This window comes from Salmo salar, chromosome ssa04 (genome assembly GCF_905237065.1).
Source record: "Salmo salar chromosome ssa04, Ssal_v3.1, whole genome shotgun sequence".
Lineage (NCBI taxonomy): Eukaryota > Metazoa > Chordata > Actinopteri > Salmoniformes > Salmonidae > Salmo > Salmo salar.
In genome coordinates, this window is record NC_059445.1 from 10,999,877 (window position 1) to 11,020,682 (window position 20,806).

At 42.0% G+C, this 20,806-nt stretch overlaps 2 protein-coding genes across 2 annotated transcripts in view; one reads left to right on the forward strand and one right to left on the reverse strand.

Moving 5' to 3' along the window:
• LOC106602283 (methylcytosine dioxygenase TET2) overlaps positions 1–8,444 on the forward strand; it is a 55,577-nt gene extending 47,133 nt beyond the window's left edge. The window contains exons 6-10 of the mRNA XM_045716459.1: positions 3,033–3,183; positions 3,297–3,386; positions 3,848–3,985; positions 4,206–4,563; positions 5,068–8,444. Of these exons, the coding sequence (XP_045572415.1) occupies positions 3,033–3,183; positions 3,297–3,386; positions 3,848–3,985; positions 4,206–4,563; positions 5,068–6,503 (2,173 nt within the window). The 3' untranslated portion in view covers positions 6,504–8,444. The remainder of the gene's footprint in view (positions 1–3,032; positions 3,184–3,296; positions 3,387–3,847; positions 3,986–4,205; positions 4,564–5,067) is intronic.
• Positions 8,445–10,419: 1,975 nt separating this feature from the next.
• LOC106602282 (inorganic pyrophosphatase) lies at positions 10,420–19,377 on the reverse strand. Its single transcript, XM_045716461.1, has 12 exons — positions 19,092–19,377; positions 16,227–16,291; positions 15,495–15,539; positions 15,324–15,377; positions 14,611–14,730; positions 13,924–14,010; positions 13,282–13,408; positions 12,673–12,800; positions 12,369–12,454; positions 12,081–12,150; positions 11,901–11,940; positions 10,420–11,751 (listed from the first exon to the last, which is right to left on the reverse strand). Exons 1-12 carry the CDS (start codon positions 19,264–19,266, stop codon positions 11,723–11,725), a joined length of 1,026 nt encoding a protein of 341 aa, XP_045572417.1. The 5' UTR covers positions 19,267–19,377; the 3' UTR covers positions 10,420–11,722.
• Between the last annotated feature and the right edge of the window lie 1,429 nt (positions 19,378–20,806).

The following is a 20,806-nucleotide window of genomic DNA, read 5'->3' on the forward strand; positions in this document are numbered from 1 at the left end:
AAGGAAAATGATGTGGATAAATTGAAGCAACATCTCAAGACATCAGTCAGGAAGTTAAAGCTTGGTCGCAAATGGGTCTTCCAAATGGACAATGCCCCAAGCATACTTCCAAAGTTGTGGCAAAATGGCTTAAGGACAACAAAGTCAAGGTATTGGAGTGGCCATCACAAAGCCCTGACCTCAATCCTATAGAAAATTTGTGGGCAGAACTGAAAAAGCGTATGCGAGCAAGGAGGCCTACAAACCTGACTCAGTTACACCAGCTCTGTCAGGAGGAATGGGCCAAAATGTACCCAACTTATTGTGGGAAGCTTGTGGAAGGCTACCCAAAATGTTTGGCCCAAAGTTAAACAATTTAAAGGCAATGCTACCAAATACTAATTGAGTGTATGTAAACTTCTGACCCAATGGGAATGTGATGAAAGAAATAAAAGCTGAAATAAATAATTTTCTCTACTAATATTCTGACATTTCACATTCTTCAAATAAAGTAGTGATCCTAACTGACCTAAGACATGGAATTTTTAATTGGATTAAATGTCAGGAATTGTGAAACACTGAGTTTAAATGTATTTGGCTAAGGTGTATGTAAACTTCCGACTTCAACTGTACGTAATAAACCTTTTTTGGAATGGTAACCGTACCACCTGGTATTTGGAAATGTATAAATTCACAGCAATGTGTTTGATTAAATATTTATACACAGGATTTAAACCAAGCCTATGACAATAAATAGTAGGTGTTGATTAAGGGTTTTGACAAATGTACTTCTAGGAGGGAGCACTTGGTAAATCTAGCATGGAGTTTTATGAATAGCATTCAATGAGTTGTTCCTCTTGTCCTTGTTGTTAAGGAGTACATGTGCCTGATATAAAGGAGTTGTTCCTCTCATCCTTGTTGGTTAGGAGTGCATGTGCCTGATATAAAGGAGTTGTTCCTCTCGTCCTTGTTGTTAAGGAATACATGTGCCTGATATAAAGGAGTTGTTCCCCTCGTCCTTGTTGTTAAGGAATACATGTGCCTGATATAAAGGAGTTGTTCCCCTCGTCCTTGTTGTTAAGGAGTACATGTGCCTGATATAAAGGAGTTGTTCCTCTCATCCTTGTTGTTAAGGAGTACATGTGCCTGATATAAAGGAGTTGTTCCCCTAATAGTTGTTGTTAAGGAATACATGTGCCTGATATAAAGGAGTTGTTCCCCTCGTCCTTGTTGTTAAGGAATACCAGCGGTATAAATGCAATATGCAACAATATCGAAGATTTTACTGAGTTACAGTTCATAGAAAAACATCAGTCAATTGAAATAAATTCCATAATCTATGGATTTCACATGACTGGGTAATGGGTGCAGCCATGGGTAGGCCTGGGAAGGCATAGGCCCACCCACTGGGGAGCCAGAACCAGACAGAGATACTCCCCCCCCCCCCCCCCACCCTCAGATGAAGCCGGATGTGGAGGTCCTGAGCTGGCTTGGTTACACGTGTTTTGCGGCTGTGAGGACAGTTGGACGTACTGCCAAAATCTTTAAAACGACGTTGGAGGCGGCTTATGGTAGAGAAATCAACATTCAAGAGAAATTAACATTAAATTCTGTGGAATCAGCTCTGTTTGACATTCCTGCAGTCAGCATGCCAATTGCACGCTCCCTCAACTTGAGACATCTGTGGCATTGTGTTGTGTGACAAAACTGCACATTTTAGATTGGCCTTTTATTGCCCCCAGTACAAGGTGCACCTGTGTAATTATCATGCTGTTTAATCAGCTTCTTGATATGCCACACCTGTCAGGTGGATGAATTAACTTGGCAAAGGGGAAATGCTCACTAACAGAGATGTAAAAAAAATTGTACACAACATATTAGAGAAATAAGCTTTTTGTGCATATGGAACATTTCTCGGATTTTTTATTTCAGCTCATGAAACATAAACACTTTACATGTTGCTTTTATATTTTTGTACAATAGCATGGCCTATTGGTTAGAGCTTTGGGCCAATAACCGTAACGTCGCTAGTTGAAATCCCAGAGACGACAAGGAGAAAAATCTGTTGATGTGTCTTTAAGCAAGGCACTTAAGCTTAAGATCTAAGATCGTGGTTGATAATGGCAGACCTTGGCCATGACCTCACTCTCTTAGGATGTCTCAGGGAGAATTAGCATATGCAAAAAAACACATTTCCAATACACACTGTATGTGTGAAATAGGACAAATATAAGCTCCCACCAAATATACTGAACAAAAATATTAATGTAAAGTGTTGGTTTCATGAGCTGAAATAAAAGATCCCAGAAATGTTCCATATGTACAAAAATTGTATTTCTCAGAAATAATTGCACAAATTTCTTTATGTCCCCGTTAGTGAGCATTTCTCCTTTGCGAAGATAATTCATCCATCAGGTGTGGCATATCAAGAAGCTGAATAAACAGCATTATCTTTACACAGGTGCACCTTGTTCTGGGGACAATAAAAGGCCACTCTAAAATGTGCAGTTTTGTCACACGACACAATGCCACAGATGTCTCAAGTTTTGAGAGAGTGTGCAATTGCCATGCTGACTGCAGGAATGTCCACCAGAGCTGTTACCAGAGAGTTGAATGTTGATTTCTCGACCATAAGCTACCTCCAACGTTATTTGGAGAATTTGGCAGTATGTCCAACCGGCCTTACAACCGCAGACCACGTATAACCATGCCAGACCAGGACCTCCACATCCGACTTCTTCACCTGCAGTATCATCTGAGGCCAGCCGGGCAGCTGATAAAACTGAGGAGCATTTCTGTCTGTATTAAAGCCCTTTTGTGGTGAAAAACATTCTGATTGGCTGGGCCTATGCCCTCCCAGGCCCACCCATGGCTGCACCTGTGCCCAGTCATGTGAAATCCATAGATTAGGGTTTATGAATTTATTTCAATTGACTGATTTCTTTATATGAACTATAACTCAGTAAAATAGTTTAAATTGTTGCATGTTATTTTTATATTTTTGTTCAGTATAATTATATAACGGAGTTATTCCTCTCATCCTTGTTGTTTAGGAGGACGTGTGCGTGCCAGGGGCTGGACCCAGAGGCCTGTGGTGCTTCCTTCTCCTTTGGCTGTTCCTGGAGCATGTACTACAACGGCTGCAAGTTTGCAAGGAGCAAAATCCCACGCAAATTCAAGCTAACTGGGGACGACCCAAAAGAGGTGAAACATACAGTACATACTGTATTAATAAACATATTTATTTAGTGTTACTCTAATTATGCATTGCCAGTCATCAAAACAAAGCTACACTGATGGTTTTGCTTCTCTATCAGGAAGAAAGGCTGGAGCAAAACCTTCAGAATCTGGCAACCCTAATGGCCCCCACATACAAAACCCTGGCACCGGATGCCTATCAAAACCAGGTAAGGATTTCTGGGCAGCCTCCATGTAACTCAACACAAGCTTTAAAAAAAATCCACCAATGGTTAATTTAAAGGGGCTATATCCCCAACAGGAGCCTTTAAATTAAATTATTTATTAGCTTGAACAGTGATAAGTTTCATTTAGTGATTTAGTTCGTAACATAAACCCTATGGGAATCCATGTCTTCTCTTTGCACTGAGGGTCGTGTTCAGTGGGGCACGCCGTAGCAAAATGTTTTGCAACCGCAGACGAAAATCTGTGTGTTCATTGGACAAGTTCAAGTTGTGCCTCCATTTTTCAAAACATTTAACTGAACACAACCCTAGTATTTCTGTGACATACTGGTACTTAACCCAGTAACCCACATTCTCTTAACGCCAGATAGAACCACTTATCTACACTAGTATAGTGACTCGCCTGTCTGCAGACAGTGACTAACTCCCATATTGTTCATCCACAGGTGGAACATGAGCAAAGGGCGCCAGACTGCCGTCTGGGAAAGGGGGAGGGGCGACCTTTCTCCGGGGTCACCGCTTGTATGGACTTCTGTGCTCATGCTCACAGAGACCTCCACAACATGCAGGGGGGCAGCACTGTGGTAAGCCAACATCTAAATATGACAGAGCAAAATGCTAATACAGTATCAAATGTTTAAATTTGCTAAAAAAAAAAGAAATACTAAAATAATACTGCAATAAACAGGAGATGCCTCTTCCCAGTGGATATTCAGATGTAAATAAAATAACACTAGTCAAAACATTTGTAAAAAGCAAACAGAGCACTCAAGCTTGTCTCTTCCAATCCACCATCTATCCCAGGTGTGCACGCTAACCAAGGAGGACAACCGCCAGATCGGGAAGATTCCGGAGGACGAGCAGCTCCATGTGCTGCCCCTTTACAAGGCCTCACCAACGGACGAATTTGGCAGTGCAGAGGGCCAGCAGGAGAAGATCAAGACGGGCGCCATCCAGGTGCTCAATGCCTTCCGCCGCCAGATCCGCATGCTCTCCGAGCCCGCCAAGTCCTGCCGGCAGAAGAAGCTGGACGCCAAGCGGGCTGCCGCGAACAAGAACGCCGGTGGACCGGACACGCCATCGAAGGCGGAGAAAGCCCTACAGGCCAAGCTGAAATCTAGTAGCACTTATGAGAGCATAGCTCAGAGCACTCCTGGGACAGGTGGGTGGAGATGTACACCGTGTAGAAGGGTTCAGACACAATGTGGGAGGACTAGTGATATTTTAGAATAGAAGACACAGACGATACTGTTGTTCTCCTCCGGCACTTTCTAGCATTCCATCAGCCTCTAATAGATTGAATCTTTATAGATCGATCAACATGCGTCCTTGGCATCATCTTGTATAATGTCTGGTGATATCGTACACAGTCAGTCTACAATATTTCTTAGCATTTTATAAGTTATGCTTAGGGCCCTGTGTTTTGTCACATTACTTGGATTTTAACTTTTCATTTAAAGCTTTTTCATCAAACTGTGCCATTTTATGTCAGATGGTGCAGCACCATCCTCAGACAATTACTTGCATTTTTGGTGTAATTCTAATTTCTGGAAAATATTTAAAATAAAGATAAAAATCTAGGTAATGTGACATAATCGGCCAAAACAGCAGGCCCTAGTTATGCTGCCTGTTTCTAAGATGTGTTTCCATCGCTCTCTTCTCCTAGGTCCAAATCCAGGCACCATGGGAACGACCCCCCAGCCACCAGGTCAGCCGCCAGGTCACCCCCAAGGCGCCCACCTCCAGCAACTCCAGCAACAGCAGCACCAGAACGCCCTTCACGCCTTCCCTGGCTCCCCCCATCCAGCCAGCCCCTACGTCCGCTTCCCCAACCACCCCGGCCCTTTTCAAAGCACTTCCAAGCCAGGTAGCATGTACCCCCAGCCACCAGCTTCAGCAAGCTCTTACCCCTCCCCTTTGCACTTACCCACCTCTTACATGAATGGGTCGAATCCACCAAGCTCTTATCCCAGCCCCATGACTCCAGGTAGCCCCTACCCGGGTTACCAGTGTAACGGAGGTACGCCCTTAGACAATTACCACCCTTACTACACCTTGAACCCAAAGCACCTGGACATGTACCGGCAACAGAGGCCAGGAGCGCTTTACCCCGACATGCAGCAGCAGTATGGTGCGCACCAACGCTATGGGGTCAACTACCCTCCGCGGTATGGTGAGCCCGGTTTACAGATCAATGGTTACAGCAACTGTAGCAGCATGAGGTCCGGCATCCACCCCATGAGCCCCTACGGTCCCCCCTCGTACGGTCCCAGCGGTGCCCCCGACGCCCAATATCTGGATGCCCTCTCCAGGCCACCCTCAGCCCACCACCCAGGGCTGGACTATGCAGCAGCAGTAAGCAAAGGCAATCAGTTTGGTGGGTACCCCAACCCCTACCTCTCCCAGAGCACCAAAATGTTCCCCCCAGGCGGCCCCCAGGACCCCTTCTGTATGCAAGTCAAGACCGAGATGGGTCTCCAAAGCCCGTGCATGACACCCACGCAACCAGGGTTCCCAGGGCTCCCCAACGAACACCTCCACGGGGGTTCCCCCATGATCAAGCAGGAGCCCAGGTCGGGTCCGCCAACGCCCACCACACCCAAGGAGAAGCCGGCCATGTGGTCCGACAACGAGCACAACTTCCTGGATCCAGAGATCGGCGGGGTGGCTGTGGCGCCCAGCCACGGCTCCATCCTCATCGAGTGTGCCAAACGGGAGATGCATGCCACCACGCCGCTAAAAAACCCCAAACGCAACCACCCCGCTCGCATCTCCCTGGTGTTTTACCAGCACAAGAACATGAACGAGGCGAAGCATGGCCTGGCACTGTGGGAGGCCAAGATGGCCGAGAAGCAACGGGAGAAGGATGAGGACGCCGAGAGGAACGGGGCCGAGGGCACCACAGTGACGCCCAGCAAGAGCACTAAGAAGGGAGCGAAGAGGGAGCACCCGGAGCTGTCGGAGCAGCAAGGAGAGCCTCCATATAAGCGCTTCATCCAGACCCTCATGGAGAGGTCTATGTCGTGCACCACAAACACCTACGTCAACACGTCGCCCTACGCTTTTACCAAGGTCACAGGGCCGTACAGCCGCTTCATCTAGACAAGAGATATTCATACTGTTCTGTAGGGTTCACTCATGAGGAATAACACTGAGAATAAAAACTCACGGTGCTATACTGACGGTGCTATCTTAAAACCTCAAGCTGAAGCACCACTAGCCTCAAAACACAGAGCATCCTCTCTCTCCCCACGGTAAGCAACAGTGTCAGAAGAACACACAGCGTGGGTGGAGAAGAAACTTGATCAATTTAAAGTCGTACCACGTTATAGAGTACATCAGGTTTGTCACCGCTTGAAAGTTCGGACCTTACTGATTGGTTGGTTGACCCCCCTCTACTAAGGAAGTATTTATTATCTGGTTACTTTTACAAGATACACACTGTTAACATTTCTCGGGTGCTTTGCAGGTCCAATACATCAGGACTTCTATATTTACTGGAAACAATGTTTTTTTTGGTGGCTTTCATTTTCTAATTAAGCGTTTAAACATTATTTTTTATATATAATCTTGACATACTGTAAAAAAAAACACTGAACTTTGTGGACACACCACAATAACGGTGCTAAAAGTGGAGCGTGTCTTTATTATACAGTTTTGTTCAAATGTCTTCATGTTTGAACCAAATCAGTGTGCATAGATAAACGCGTTTCTCCAGATGATTTGTGTGAAAATGGATGAAACTGAAAATACTGTACAAAATCGACAAAATATCATCAGCAAAAAAAAAGCACTTTTGATATTGAAGGTAAAATATTTTGATAATACCTTCAGATCAGATGATTGTTGCAAAAACGTCTACAGTTACAACAAAGGAATTATTTTCTAGACATGAAATTGATAGATTTATCACAAAAACTTGATTTAAATTACTGTAGCCTACCTGTAAAACAGTAAGAATATCATGCCAATCTAATTTTTACATTTTACTTTCTGGTGCTTTCAGTTTCACAATTGTTATCATGTCCTTTACATTGTAAATCGAGACATTCTAAAAAAGGTGCATTTTTAGACGGTAATGATTCAACAACAAAAAATGTGATTCTCGCATATTCTCTCAAGGGTTATTTACTTTGTCAGCAACTGTTTCAGAGTTCTTGACCACAGGTTCACAGAAAAAAACCTGAATTGTGGCTATATTACGTGTTGTCATGCGACTGTTGTGTTTTGTGAACATGTTCCTTACCTTCCTTTGGTGTAGGACATGAAACAGGGTTAGCTCATATGTCAGTATCACGGTTTCAAAGGCAGCTGGCTTGCTGTGGTTGATCTTTAAATAACTGTAATCTAGTTGTATGATAAAAGATTAGATTTGTACAGTAAATTAATTACTCTTTTTTTAACGCTTTAGGATTTTAGTGTTGTAAAGAAAAGTTATATTTCTTTGGGTTTGAACTGATTTTAATTACATATGGTGCTACTCAACTTGCTATGCGAACATATAATGTGAGACCCTAGGGGCGTTGAGAAGGCTAATGAACGATGTACAGTTAAAGTACCTACTTGCCATATACCTCAGAACTAGTTTGGCAATATTACAGGAGCATGATACAAAGACATTTCCTTCTCCTTCCTTTGTTGTCACTTTCAGAAAAAGTTAACTACAATAACAGACTTCAGGCCACCACCAAGGCTGAGTTCATTGCTTACTGCTTTCTTCATGCTCGATCTACTAGGAAGAATTACTTGAACTTTAAGCTTTGATATAATAGCAAAATCAGGGATATTTCAACTCATTTCTGTACATTCATCTAGTTTTCCTCTCATTCAGCGATTTGCCTCTATCTTGAATCCCAATGAATTACTTACAGTACCAGTCAAAAGTTTGGACACACCTACTCATTCAAGGGTTTGTCTTTATTTTTTACTATATTCTACATTGTAGAATAATAGTAAAGACATCAAAACTATTAAATAATACATATGGAATCATGTAGCAACCAAAAAAGTGTGAAAAAAATCCAAATATATTTTATATAGCCACCCTTTGCCTTGATGACAGCTTTGCACACTCTTGGCATTCTCTCAACCAGTTTCATGAGGAAGTCACCTGGAATGCATTTCAATTAACAGGTGTGCCTTGTTAAAAGTTAATTTGTGGAATTTCCATATTATGACAAGAACAGCTCAAATAAGCAAAGAAATATGACAGTCCATCATTACTTTAAAACATGAAGGTCAGTCAATTCGGAAAGTTTCTTCAAGCGCAGTCGCAAAAACCATCAAGCGCTATGATGAAACTGGCTCTCATGAGGACCGCCACAGGAAAGGAAGACCCAGAGTTACCTCTGCTGCAGAGGATAAGTTCATTAGAGTTACCGGCCTCAGAAATTGCAGCCCAAATAAATGCTTCACAGAGTTCAGGTAACAGACACATCTCAACATCAACCGTTCAGAGGAGACTGCGTGAATCAGGCCTTCATGGTCAAATTGCTGCAAAGAAACACTACTAATGGACACTAATAATAATAATAGACTTGCTTGGGCCAAGAAACATGAGCAATGGACATTAGACCAGTGGAAATTTGTCCTTTGGTCTGATGAGTCCAGATTTGACTGTTTGGGTTCCAACCGCCGTGTCTTTGTGAGATGAAGAGTAGGTGAATGGATGATCTCTGCATGTGTGGTTCCCACCATGAAGCATGGAGGAGGATGTGTGATGTGGGGGTGCTTTGCTGGTGACACTGTCTGTGATTTTCTTAGAATTCAAGGCACACTTAACCAGCATGGTTACTACAGCATTCGGCAGTGATACACCATCCCTTCTGGGTTGGGCTCAACAGGAAAATGACCCAACATACCTCCAGGCTGTGTAAGGGCTATTTGACCAAGAAGGAGAGTGATGGAGAGCTGCATCAGATGACCTGGCCTCCACAATCACCCGACCTCAACCCAATTGAGATGGTTTGGGATGAGTTGGACCACAGAGTGAAGGAAAAGCAGCCAACAATGGCTCAGCATATGTGGGAACTCCTTCAAGACTGTTGGAAAAGCATTCCAGGTGAAGCTGGTTGAGAGAATGCCAAGAGTGTGCAAAGCTGTCAAGGCAAACAAAGGGTGGCTACTTTGAAGAATCTAAAATATGTTGATTTGTTTTACACTTTTTTGGTTTTACTACGTGATTCCATGTGTTATTTCATAGTTTTGATATCTTCACTATTATTCTTCACTATTATGTAGAAAATAGTCAAAAATAAAGAAAAACCCTTGAATGAGTAGGTGTGTCCAAACTTTTGACTGGTACTGTATACACACACCCTTAAAAAGGCACTCGCACATCTGAGCTATCTTTGTTGCAAGTGCACGGTAACAGTTGAGATAAGAAGAAACCCACACACTGCTCTTGCTAGTATCACCGCTCTTTATTAAAGGTTCATGTATCAGCCTCAAGGCTTGTCAGAGCTTTCGTCAGAGCCATCTGATGAAGGCCTTGTGGCTGATACGTAAAGCTCAATAAAGAGCAGTGACACTAGCAAGAGCAGTGTGTGGGTTTCTTCTTTTCCCTCATACACACTTAGAAAACACAAAACTAAACTTTATCAGCAAAAATATGGAATTGACGACCTGCGTTTTTTTTGTTGTACTTATGCTTTAGCTAGTAGATTGGTGGTATACTTTTGAAGTACATTTGAACACATAATATGCACTGAATTGACTAAAGGGAAAGTGTGGCATTGACAAGGTAAAGAGCGATGCGTTCGCTTTTACTGTGAGGCAAGACCAGGGCAGTTATGATGCTAGATGATGATGCACATTTGTGTGCCTGTGTATAGTTTAATAGTGAAATGTATTTATAACCACTAAACAATTATATTACGATTATCTTTCTCTCCATTTGATTTTAATGATATATGAGGAGTCAACGGTGATTTCTGAGTGACAACCCCCCCACTCTAACATTTATACTATCGTTTTCCCAAAGCACTTCCTTTCTTTTTTCAGAAAAAAAACAATGTAATAAAATATTACAAAACATTTTATTTAAGATAAGAAAATCAGTAGATTATTGTAAATGTGTTTAAAATAAATTATGCCACATTGTACATACCATGTGTTTGTATTACGGAAATACAATTGTTGATTTTTAATAACAACCTACTATTGTAATATGTTAAAAGGTGTAGGTTTATTGTAATTTTGTCAAATGTACCCATGGCCCATGTTTCTATCAGCAATCTTCTTTCAAATCTATCTTTTAGTCTTTTCCAGGTTCACAGGACGCTCAGTTAGATAATGTTCCTGGGTTTTGTAGATTGCCACACTCACTGTCAAAAAACAGCAATGTTTACAGCTCTAAGGTTCCTGTTAGCTCAAGTCACTTAATAGTTTTTGTAAAGGATTGCAGTTTCTGTGAAAAAAAAGAATAGATCATTTTAATGTTGAATTTCAGTGTACAGGACCCAGCGACAGTAGCAGGTTGTGGTTGTGAAAAGGAGTGTCTGAGACATAGCGGGTGACGAGCATAGCCATACTTGAAAAGCTTCAGAGTGTTGGAGTGTGATTCAACATTACTTGAATGACTTTGAGCTTGACTAACGCACGAGAGTGCACAGCTCTTATGTTAAGCTAGCAGTTTAATGTACACGTTGGTATTTTGCAGTTCGAGACACTAAAGTTTTTAAAACGTTTTGTTATTTTCTGCCTCCGTCTTTTTTTTATTACTGCTTCCCTTGTTACCCTTTAAGGTTGGTATGCTAAAAATGGAATTAAGAATGTTATAATGCTGTAAGTATTGTAATGTACTGAATGCAGTTTATTTGAAAGCTGTTTATGATATCATTCCTGATATTGCTGAGATGTGGGTGTTTTTAATAAAATTTATATTTATTTAAAGCACGTTTTAAGTTTCACATCTAGTTGTCATTTGAATTTGAGTGGTTCAAATATTTATTTTGGTCTGCATGTTTGTGTGTGGAAATGTTGTTGATGTCAATCAAACGCACACCATGCGTAGTTTTCGAATTGAGAAATTATGAATATCAAATAACGGTTCTTAGTTCAATAGCATACAACCCATTACTGAAATGCATTTTGGCACTTTTAAATAAAATACAATAGGCCTGTCTGTCTGTACAAGAACATCAGTCTCAAACATAATGCAATAAAACATGATATAATCGTTTACAAATTTAGATGGGAATAACCAAATCAGCTGAATACTAAAACATTTGCAGTAAAAATAGAAAAAATATTTTAAGTGCTTCATTTGAATATTGGACAAAAGTTCTCAGCTTTTTACGTCGCAGGACTTCACTCCAGAATCACTTGGAAAGGAAATGCCACTTGTCCACTGTAACAGACAATAGTGGATATCAATGTGACATTAAAAAAGGGAATGTAATATATACACATATATAATATGAATATATGCATTTGTCAATTCAATCATGTGGCTAAAATGGGTCTCATTGTCAAGCAAGTCAGTCACTTGATACATACCTTCTGCAGATACAGGAAGTGCCTCGCCACCAGCAGGAGCCTAAGGAGGAAGCACAGGATATGATGTCACAAGACTATCAGATCCAAACGCGATACTAAGAATGTTCCTGACGACATTGCTTGAAAACACAAAGCTTAGTTGTAGTTACAACACACACAGAGCTGAATTGATATTCTCACCGATTTGACCACATTGCAGGCGTCCTCCCCAGTGAATTTGAAGGGGCTCTCGCAGACAGAGACGTTTTTACTGTTGTTAAAGAAGAAACTTAGGTCATTATCTAGCATCACAGAAAAATCAACAACACATAATGCAGGCTTATTGTAATTTCATAAGGGGTGCTGGGGGGCTGTTAGCTGACCGACCACATGAGCAGTGTATTATGTGTAACGTAGGATGAAACTGAAACGCACACACACACCCTGGTGGGCTAACACACCCTGCTGGGATAACACACACACGCTCACCAATCTATCTCGCCACCATTAGTCTGCTTCTGCACCAGTGCCCTCCAGTGCTCGTGAGTGGACTTAATGACCTCCACAGCAAAGTCCTAAAGAGGAGGAGGAATGGAGGGAGGGAGACAAAGGACAATAGAAAGAAACTAATCATTTGCTATCCCTGGGGAAGGGACTGCACCATCAGAGTCCCTCCTATTAAAGTAACTACCATGGCACTGGACTGGAACACTTTCAGGAAAATAGTACGATATATGCCAGCTATTACGCTTTAATATATAGTATGTGGCCCTAATGGAGAAACTCCATGTACCTTGTCTTTGAACTGTCCATTGAACGCAAACTGGTTTTCGGGCTTGCCGTCTGGCACCTTGTATTTTTTAAACCAGTCGACCGTGGCCTCCAAATGACCTGATCTGCTTTTGCGGACATCCTCGATACCTGAGGAGAATACAAGAGAGCACACTGTGATTCTAAACATATGCTGATCCTGTGTGGCTCAGTTGGTAGAGCATGGGGCTTGCAATGCCAGGGTTGTGGGTTCGATTCCCACAGGGGACCAGTATATGACAAATGTGTGCACTCTGGATAACAACGTCTGGACAACAGCCTCTGCTAAATTACAAAAATGTAAAATACTGGGATCAAACACACTAGGTTAATGGATACTGTGCTACGGATAATGTGTCTAAGGCTGGGTTTACACAGGCAGGCCAATTCTGATCATTTTTCCACTAATTGGTATTTTGACCAGTCAGATCCAATCTTTACACATCAGATCGTTTTCAAAACTGATTGGTCAAAAGACCAGATCTTTTTATCACTATTTGATTGAATTGGGCTGCCTGTGTAAACGGAGCCTAATATGTGTGCGACGTGTTGAAAATGTCTACTACAACAATGACAAGTTCCTAAGACTGACTGTTAAGGCTGGGGGCCTCTGGGTCGTCAGCGTTGATGGCTATCAGCTTCCAGTCCGTCTCTCCCTCGTCGATCATGGCCAGGACCCCCAGCACTTTCACCTGGATCACCTGACCTGGGGAACACACCTGCAGGACACAGGTAAGAAGAGAGACAACTCCTCAGATAAAAGTACAATATACATGACGTGTTCTTTATTAACACGTATTACATTATACGTTCTACTTTATATACATATTATAAAATGGGTGGTTTAAGCTCTGAATACTGATTGGCTGACAGCTGTGGTATATCAGACTGTATACAATGGGTATGACAAAACATTTATTTTTACTGCTCTTATTATGTTGGTAACCAGTTTATAATAGCAATAAGACACCTCGGGGGTTTGTTGTATATGGTCAATATATCATGGCTAAGGGATGTATACAGGCACTCTGCGTTGCGTCGTGCATAAGGACCGCCCTTAGCCATGGTATACTGGCCATATACCACACCTCGTCAGGCCTTATTGCTCAATTATAATATGGTCTAGACACATACTGTTTGTAAATTAACTATTAACTGACTAAATTAACTTTCATACATACAAGTAATGTTATTATTCTTGGATATGATTTAGCCAAAGTCTAGACAGTCTTACCAGCGTGCCGATTTCGCAGACGTCTATGGGGTCATTGTCACCGCAGCACTTGGTGTCCTTGTCCGTGTGGTTCGGGTCTTCCCATGTCTGTTTCAACACGAGAACAGACAGCGCTAACAACATTAGCCCTGTAAACACTGTTTGTATACCGTAGTTTCGAACATCGTGAGATGAACTGTCAAATTTGTCGAGCCGACCACAGTGCATCTTTCTCAGCCAGTGGGGAGTGCAGCAGACAATAATAATAAGTAATGGGCAAATCAATGATGTCCGCGGGGCAGGCTGCTTAATGCACTCGTATATGAAAACGCTCAGGGCCACACGCTGTGGATTTCACCAACAAGACCCGTTTTATGAATTGTGAAGTGTTTTCCATGTATCCGCCTGTATTAGTCAATTACTTTGGCCAAATCAATACTGCCGGAGGATGAAAGAAGAAATGCATTACTGGCAGTCGAGTTTCCACTGAGACGTTCTAGTGTTTTCCGCTGAAGGACTAGCGAATAGGGTTAACAATGGGATAGACGTCCATTTAGAATCTCTCCAGTTGTTGATTTTCTTCAACTCCGGAAGAAAACAGAGGGATGGTGAAATACGTAACACGACAGAAGGATGATCAACTCCGTAACAAGAGAGCACTGTAACGCAACAGCGGGATGATCAACTCAGAGGTGACAGAGGTCTCACCTGTGGGAGCGCCCCGTAGTTCCAGATGTAACCTTTATGAGGAAACACGTTGGCCACGTATCGGAGTTTGCCCTTCTTCATATCCTGCTTGATCGGGTTCAGTGGTTCCTTGGTTGCAATCTAAAAGAAAGATGCATAATTAACACACGATGTCAGTCTAAACTTGGGTCAGCAGTTTACCAGCTTAAGAGAGACAGTGACATCAGAAGGGCGTCCATTTTAAAATCCTCATAAAATAAATAGTACCCACAAACCCAGTTTGCACTTTCATTCTCCTCTACTATTCCATCAGCTGCCACTGCTGGAGACCTTGAGATGACCTTTCCATCAACTTTCAAAGTTCACACAGCTCCAGCTCGCTCTCCCTCTGCCTGAAGTGCTTAAATATCGTTAACAAGATGCCTGGTGCAAGGACATCATTATAAATTAAGGGAAGATGATATTTATAGGACCTTTCTTTTTAAGACAGATGCATTATTAATCTATTGTCTGGCTGTTTCTAGTCAAAGACCAGTGTGCTAGCACGTCAGAAAGCTCTCAACGATGTTTGGATCAATCAAAATAGAGCTCGGCCAACGAGGGACGACAAACCTCGGACAAAAGTCGACCGCCTTTATGTCGGTGGTTGTCTCAAATTCTCTTGTATATGGACACACCATAGTATTAGATTAATACTTAAAGTAACATTGACAGGCTCCCAAAACAATACTTGCCTCCATTTTGGCATTGGACCATCGAGGTACCTCCACAACCATGTTATACAGAACCTGTAAAACAAAATATGAACTATATCAAAGATAATATAATCAAGGCGTTCAGCATTCATTAAAGAGATTCAATTGTTTTGCTTTGTTTGTAGTAGAGATGTCAGCATGAGCAAATACCTCATTGTCATTCTTCTTCAGTTTTTTAGATGGCACATCATTTTCCTTCAGTAAGACACAAATGACATTAATAATAAAGACATATTTGGTAGACCTACACAATATCTGACATCACGTACGAGGTTCCAGACACTAATAGTAGACTGACAGGAAAAATACCCAGCAAGTGAGGTGCTACAAAATGGCTAGACATTTGCAGGCCACCTTACTATTGACAAACCCGCTGAAAAGTATGCATAACCTTTACATATTCAATAAACATATTTCCTTGTCAGATAAAATCATGCTTTTTCAGAGATTTTCTGTCTAATCCAGGGGTGTCAAACTCATTCCAAGGAGGACCGAGTGTCTGCTGGTTTTTGGTCTTTCCTTTCAGTTAAGACCTGGACAATCAGATGAGGGGAGTTCCTTACTAAATCAGTGACCTTAATTCATCAATCAAGTACAAGGGTGGAGCAAAAACCCACTGACACTCAGCCCTGCTTGGAATGAGTTTGACACGTGGTCTTAGCACTTGAACGCACCAAAAATCAATGGCAATGAATGTGGCTTCTGTTTGAAAATGCCAGCCTAAAAGGTTCCATACTCACACCCATTATAATTTCCACATGCAAAAAGGAAATATGGAAACATTGTCCCTTGCATCACATAGACCGGTTTCATAAAAGCTACAACAACCAAGTAAGAATAGACCCAGATTGAACAAAATGTGTAGCACCATCGAGAGCATACCTGATCTCCATTGGCGATAAGTGGAATATCATGAAAGGGAGAGATGTATTTCCCGTCAGAGGTTTCTAGAAGAAAACAGAAACGCATGCAAAGTAAATTGACTGACGTACTGTATTCATTCTCAAACCTTTCTGGAACTGTTGATATACCCCAAGTGCTTGATGCAACATTTATAGTGTTACTAGGTGCCAGTGGCGGTCGGTGCCGTTTAAGATGAGGGAGGATTGTTCTTTATCTAGGCAAGTCAGTTAATAACAAATTCTTATTTACAATGATGGCCTACCCCGGCCAAACCCTAACGACGCTGGGCCAATTGTGCACCGCCCTATGGGACTATCAATCACGAATCGAACCAGGGTCTGTAGTGACGCCTCTTGCACTGAGATGCAGTGTCTTAGACCGCTGCGGCACTCGGGAGCCTGACATTTTTTGAGGATGATAATTTTTTTATGAACATGGCCTTTTTCTATTACAGCATATTGGATGACTGTCATTCATATTCCATTCACCCAGCTCAATGTAACATCGATAAGTTTAGGCTATACATGACTCAAACTTTCCCTGTGACCATCATGAGGCTGCTACAACCTAGCCAATGAATAAAAGTTTACAACGTGGATCATTTTGAGTAATCAAGGTCACAGACAGTGACACATTCAATACCGCCTTGCACACTCTTGCCTGCATCTAGCTGATCTAGGGAGTAATCATTAGTCCAACAGTCACAAATGTGAATTTTTATTGGACAAATTCTGTTATTTTTATCCCGGTTCCGTTTGCTTCCGTTTAAGAAATGTTTTTCAACAGACTCAGCGTAATGAATACACCCGATCACACAGAAACAGTTCACTTTCATAGCACCCACATAAAAACAGCATGATCCCATTGCTGTTTGTTTGTATATAATTCCTTCTCGCAACTATCTACACGCTCTCCTCCTCTCATCTTTTCCCTTCGCTTATGGACTTCAGTGCACAACACATCAGCTGTCTGTGACCAGGCGAAATAATCTTTCCAAGCTAAACCTTCATATCATGACCACTATAACCACTACACACAGCCTACATCCTTGTCATGTCACAGTCAACATAGCGACTAGAACTAACGCGTAAACCTGCTAGCTACAATCATGCAGTACACTGTACAGTCAGAAAGCAGTTTAGCAGTTACACTGGAGGATGTACCCAATGTACCCAGAGGAGGATGTGAACTAGCTGTCCTCTGGCTACACCATGGTGCTACCCTACAGAGTGCTGCGGAGGCTACTGTAGACCTTTATTGCAGAACTGTGTTTTAAAGTCAATTATTTGGTGACATGTGAATATATTTAGTATAGTTTAATCTAAAAATTGATAACTTTATTGTTTCAGTATTTTTATTGAAATTCACTGAGGACGGTCCTCCCCTGAGGAGCTTCCACTGGTTGGTACAGAAAATGTAAGGCCCCTACACAGAAAAATGTAACACTGCAATGCAATAGTGTTCCACTTTAACGCTTCAAAAAGGTTAACTCCACCCCTTTTCAACCACATTTTCATTATCTCCGGCACAATACCAGTGTCAACGTGTGAAAACTGAGCATTTCTACGTTTCGTAGGAAAAAAATAGAGAAAGTTAGTTCTACCCGATGACACGATCAAAAGTTAATATTTGCAGTGATGCGAGGAGCAATAAAATATCCTCTATTGGAAAATCACTTTTTTACTTTTAAATCCTACCCTGTGATGTCACAGAGAAGCATTGTTTTAGGACCTTTCTTCCTATCTTTTTAAGCACAGGTCATAGTAACACGCTGTTTTCACATGTAGAAACTAGTTCGGTGATGGAGATGTTGAAAATGGCAGAATTGCCCCTTTAAGTAACTAATCTGGCACCCATCAAAACCCAGGTTAACCCCAACCCATTGACCTGGATTAGGGCAATGTGTTCTAACAAGCAAAATGCATAGCTGCCATTAAATCACCACCTATGGGGTTAAATCCCTTAGGCAAAGGGCATTGATCTGGGCATTTGCCTGACTTTACCCAATTTTCTACATCATCCAGATAACAATAATGTAAACATTTTAAACCAATAGGTGTGACCAGACTCGCTCGCTCTCTGTAAATGAGTGCATTTCTTATCATCCCATAGTACGGGGTGGAGGAGTTCACACTGAAGACAACATGCCCTACCCCCTCAATGGTTATAACTGTCAGGCGGGTGACACTGACCTATATGGACCGAGGTCCAAAAAGTACATTTAAAACTGAATACCCCATCAATGTCTTCTGCAATTAAAACATTCAATGGGGACCCGTCTTTAAACCTGCCATTGTTAATGTCACACTGGAACACATTTTAACAACCCATATATACACCAATAGAAAGAAAATAGTATTTCAAATTTGACTTAATTATATATCAGTCCTGTACTGTAATGTGACAGCCTACCAGCCAGACCGTATAAAAAGCGAAAACGGATTACTTTGTGGCGACTTGTAACAAGTCTTCACCAATGACAGAACACGTGACAAAGGTTAAAGGGTACGGCAACATTGTAGCCACCAAAAATATGTCCTTTCAAAATTCAAGAGCTCTGTAAATTGAAAGTGTTGCAGCTAATCATATTTAAATATAGCGTTTTTAATCCAACAACATGTTAGACCTATTATTATGGATGTTTTTCAGTCAAAACACATCTCACACTTGAAATGTGTAGAATGTAACCATACCACGCGGCCATAATTGTAAGTTCCCAAACCAGCTGTGAAATATGTATCCTTAGCTAATACCGTACCATTTACCCTAACTAACGGCCACGTTTTGGTAATCGGTGAAGGAATGAGCTACCGTGTCTTGCATGGTGGTTGGCTAATAACTTACTAAAATATATCCTGTAGTCAGAGGAGTTCGGTCGTCCTCGCTCTTCGGTTTGATAATGCATCGTTTTTATCAGATATGAGGTAATTTCTTGTGTGACAAGCTCGCTTTTAAAGGCAGTATGCGAACCAAGAAATGCCGATGTGTACCATAGCGAAGAGCGCAGAAGCAAACGCATTATAGCGGCTTCTTTTCATTTAGTTCCTGCTTCCCGTTGAGTATTTCCCCACGTCGGTGCTGCGTTGCTCCTGAATGTGTTCCTACCTTATCGTTTACCGCCCCCTATCTTCAGCCAAGGTCATTCCTCAAGGGAAGGAGAACATGGAAGACGCAGGAGACCTTTGCCAAAAGAAAATGGCTGACATCCATCAATGGGAGAATGTAGACTTGTCTTGTGTTACTGACTGTGTTGGTCGACGTGGTCTGGTCTGTTGATGTGTTGAATCACATTTTTGTTTGTAATAGTGAATACAGTGCAGCCAAGGCAGCCCCTGTTCAACATTACAGACATGGGCACTAATTGGGCCCAAATACTCAAGCAATCACTTTCTCATCCTCAAGTGATATGTGCAGCTATTGACAAACCATTGATGATTGGTGGTATTACCTTATTTTTCTTTGATTACAAAGATCTCTTCAACAAAAAAACTGGACTATTTATAACACACTACATGACCTTTGAGAGGTGCTGAACTCTGACCTTCTTGAGGTCAATGTCAGAGTAGATGGCGAGCTCACTAAATTGTTCCTGCGTAGCATGAAAACGTTATGCCGGTTGGCCCTGTTCACCGCCATCTTGGAAAAGGTCACAGACTGATATTAATAAAAAATATATTTGGGCAATTTTTTTTTTTTAAGTACAATAAAAAATACAGTTACAGACATGGGGTCTTCATTATGCCGATTCTGTTGCAAAACATTTGTTTTTTCATAATTACACATTATTAAGTGGGTGGTTCGAGCCCTGAATGCTGATTCGCTGAAAGCCACAATAGCAATAAGGCACCTCGGGTGTTTGTGCTATATGGCCAATATACCACGGCTAAGAGCTGTATCCAGGCACTCTGCATTGCGTTGTGCGTAACAACAGCCCTTAGCTGTGGTATATTGGCCATATACCACACCCCCTCGTGCCTTATTGCTTAAATAACACATTCATACCATTTCATTCCACAATGGTAGTTTCTTAGGCTATATTGTAGGCTAATGTCCAGTTTTCCTTAAAGCTGTGACACTGACAACTCCAGACTGTTCAAATCCTCAGCAGCCAATCTTCTAGCTGTCTAATCTGCCCACTAGTTTATGAACCTCCTTCACGCGACAGGGCCCTCCTTATGGCCACTATGGTAACGGCCCTATCTGGCTTTGTAGCGCCCTAGCTTTTGTGTTTCTCATCTCTAGCACATCCTGAATGGTGTAATGGTTCTGGAAGCTAGTAATTAAGCTGGCGAAGCCACAGAGACCAAAGTCCTTATCTGCTGTTTTTGTGCCCAGCTAGCGGTCTTCGATAAACAAACACCCACACCAGCCATTTCAGCGTTTCTCCCTCCCCTCAGTCTTCTTTTATTGTCATATTGCCTCGCAGGTTGTTCAAACAAAAGATGCACACATCAGGGCTATAAACACCAGCGGGTGGTAGGCTAAGCTGCACCCGTCCTTGGTTTGAAATCTCAAAGTGTATCCATGTTCATAAATAGACTATTGATGTACACAAACAC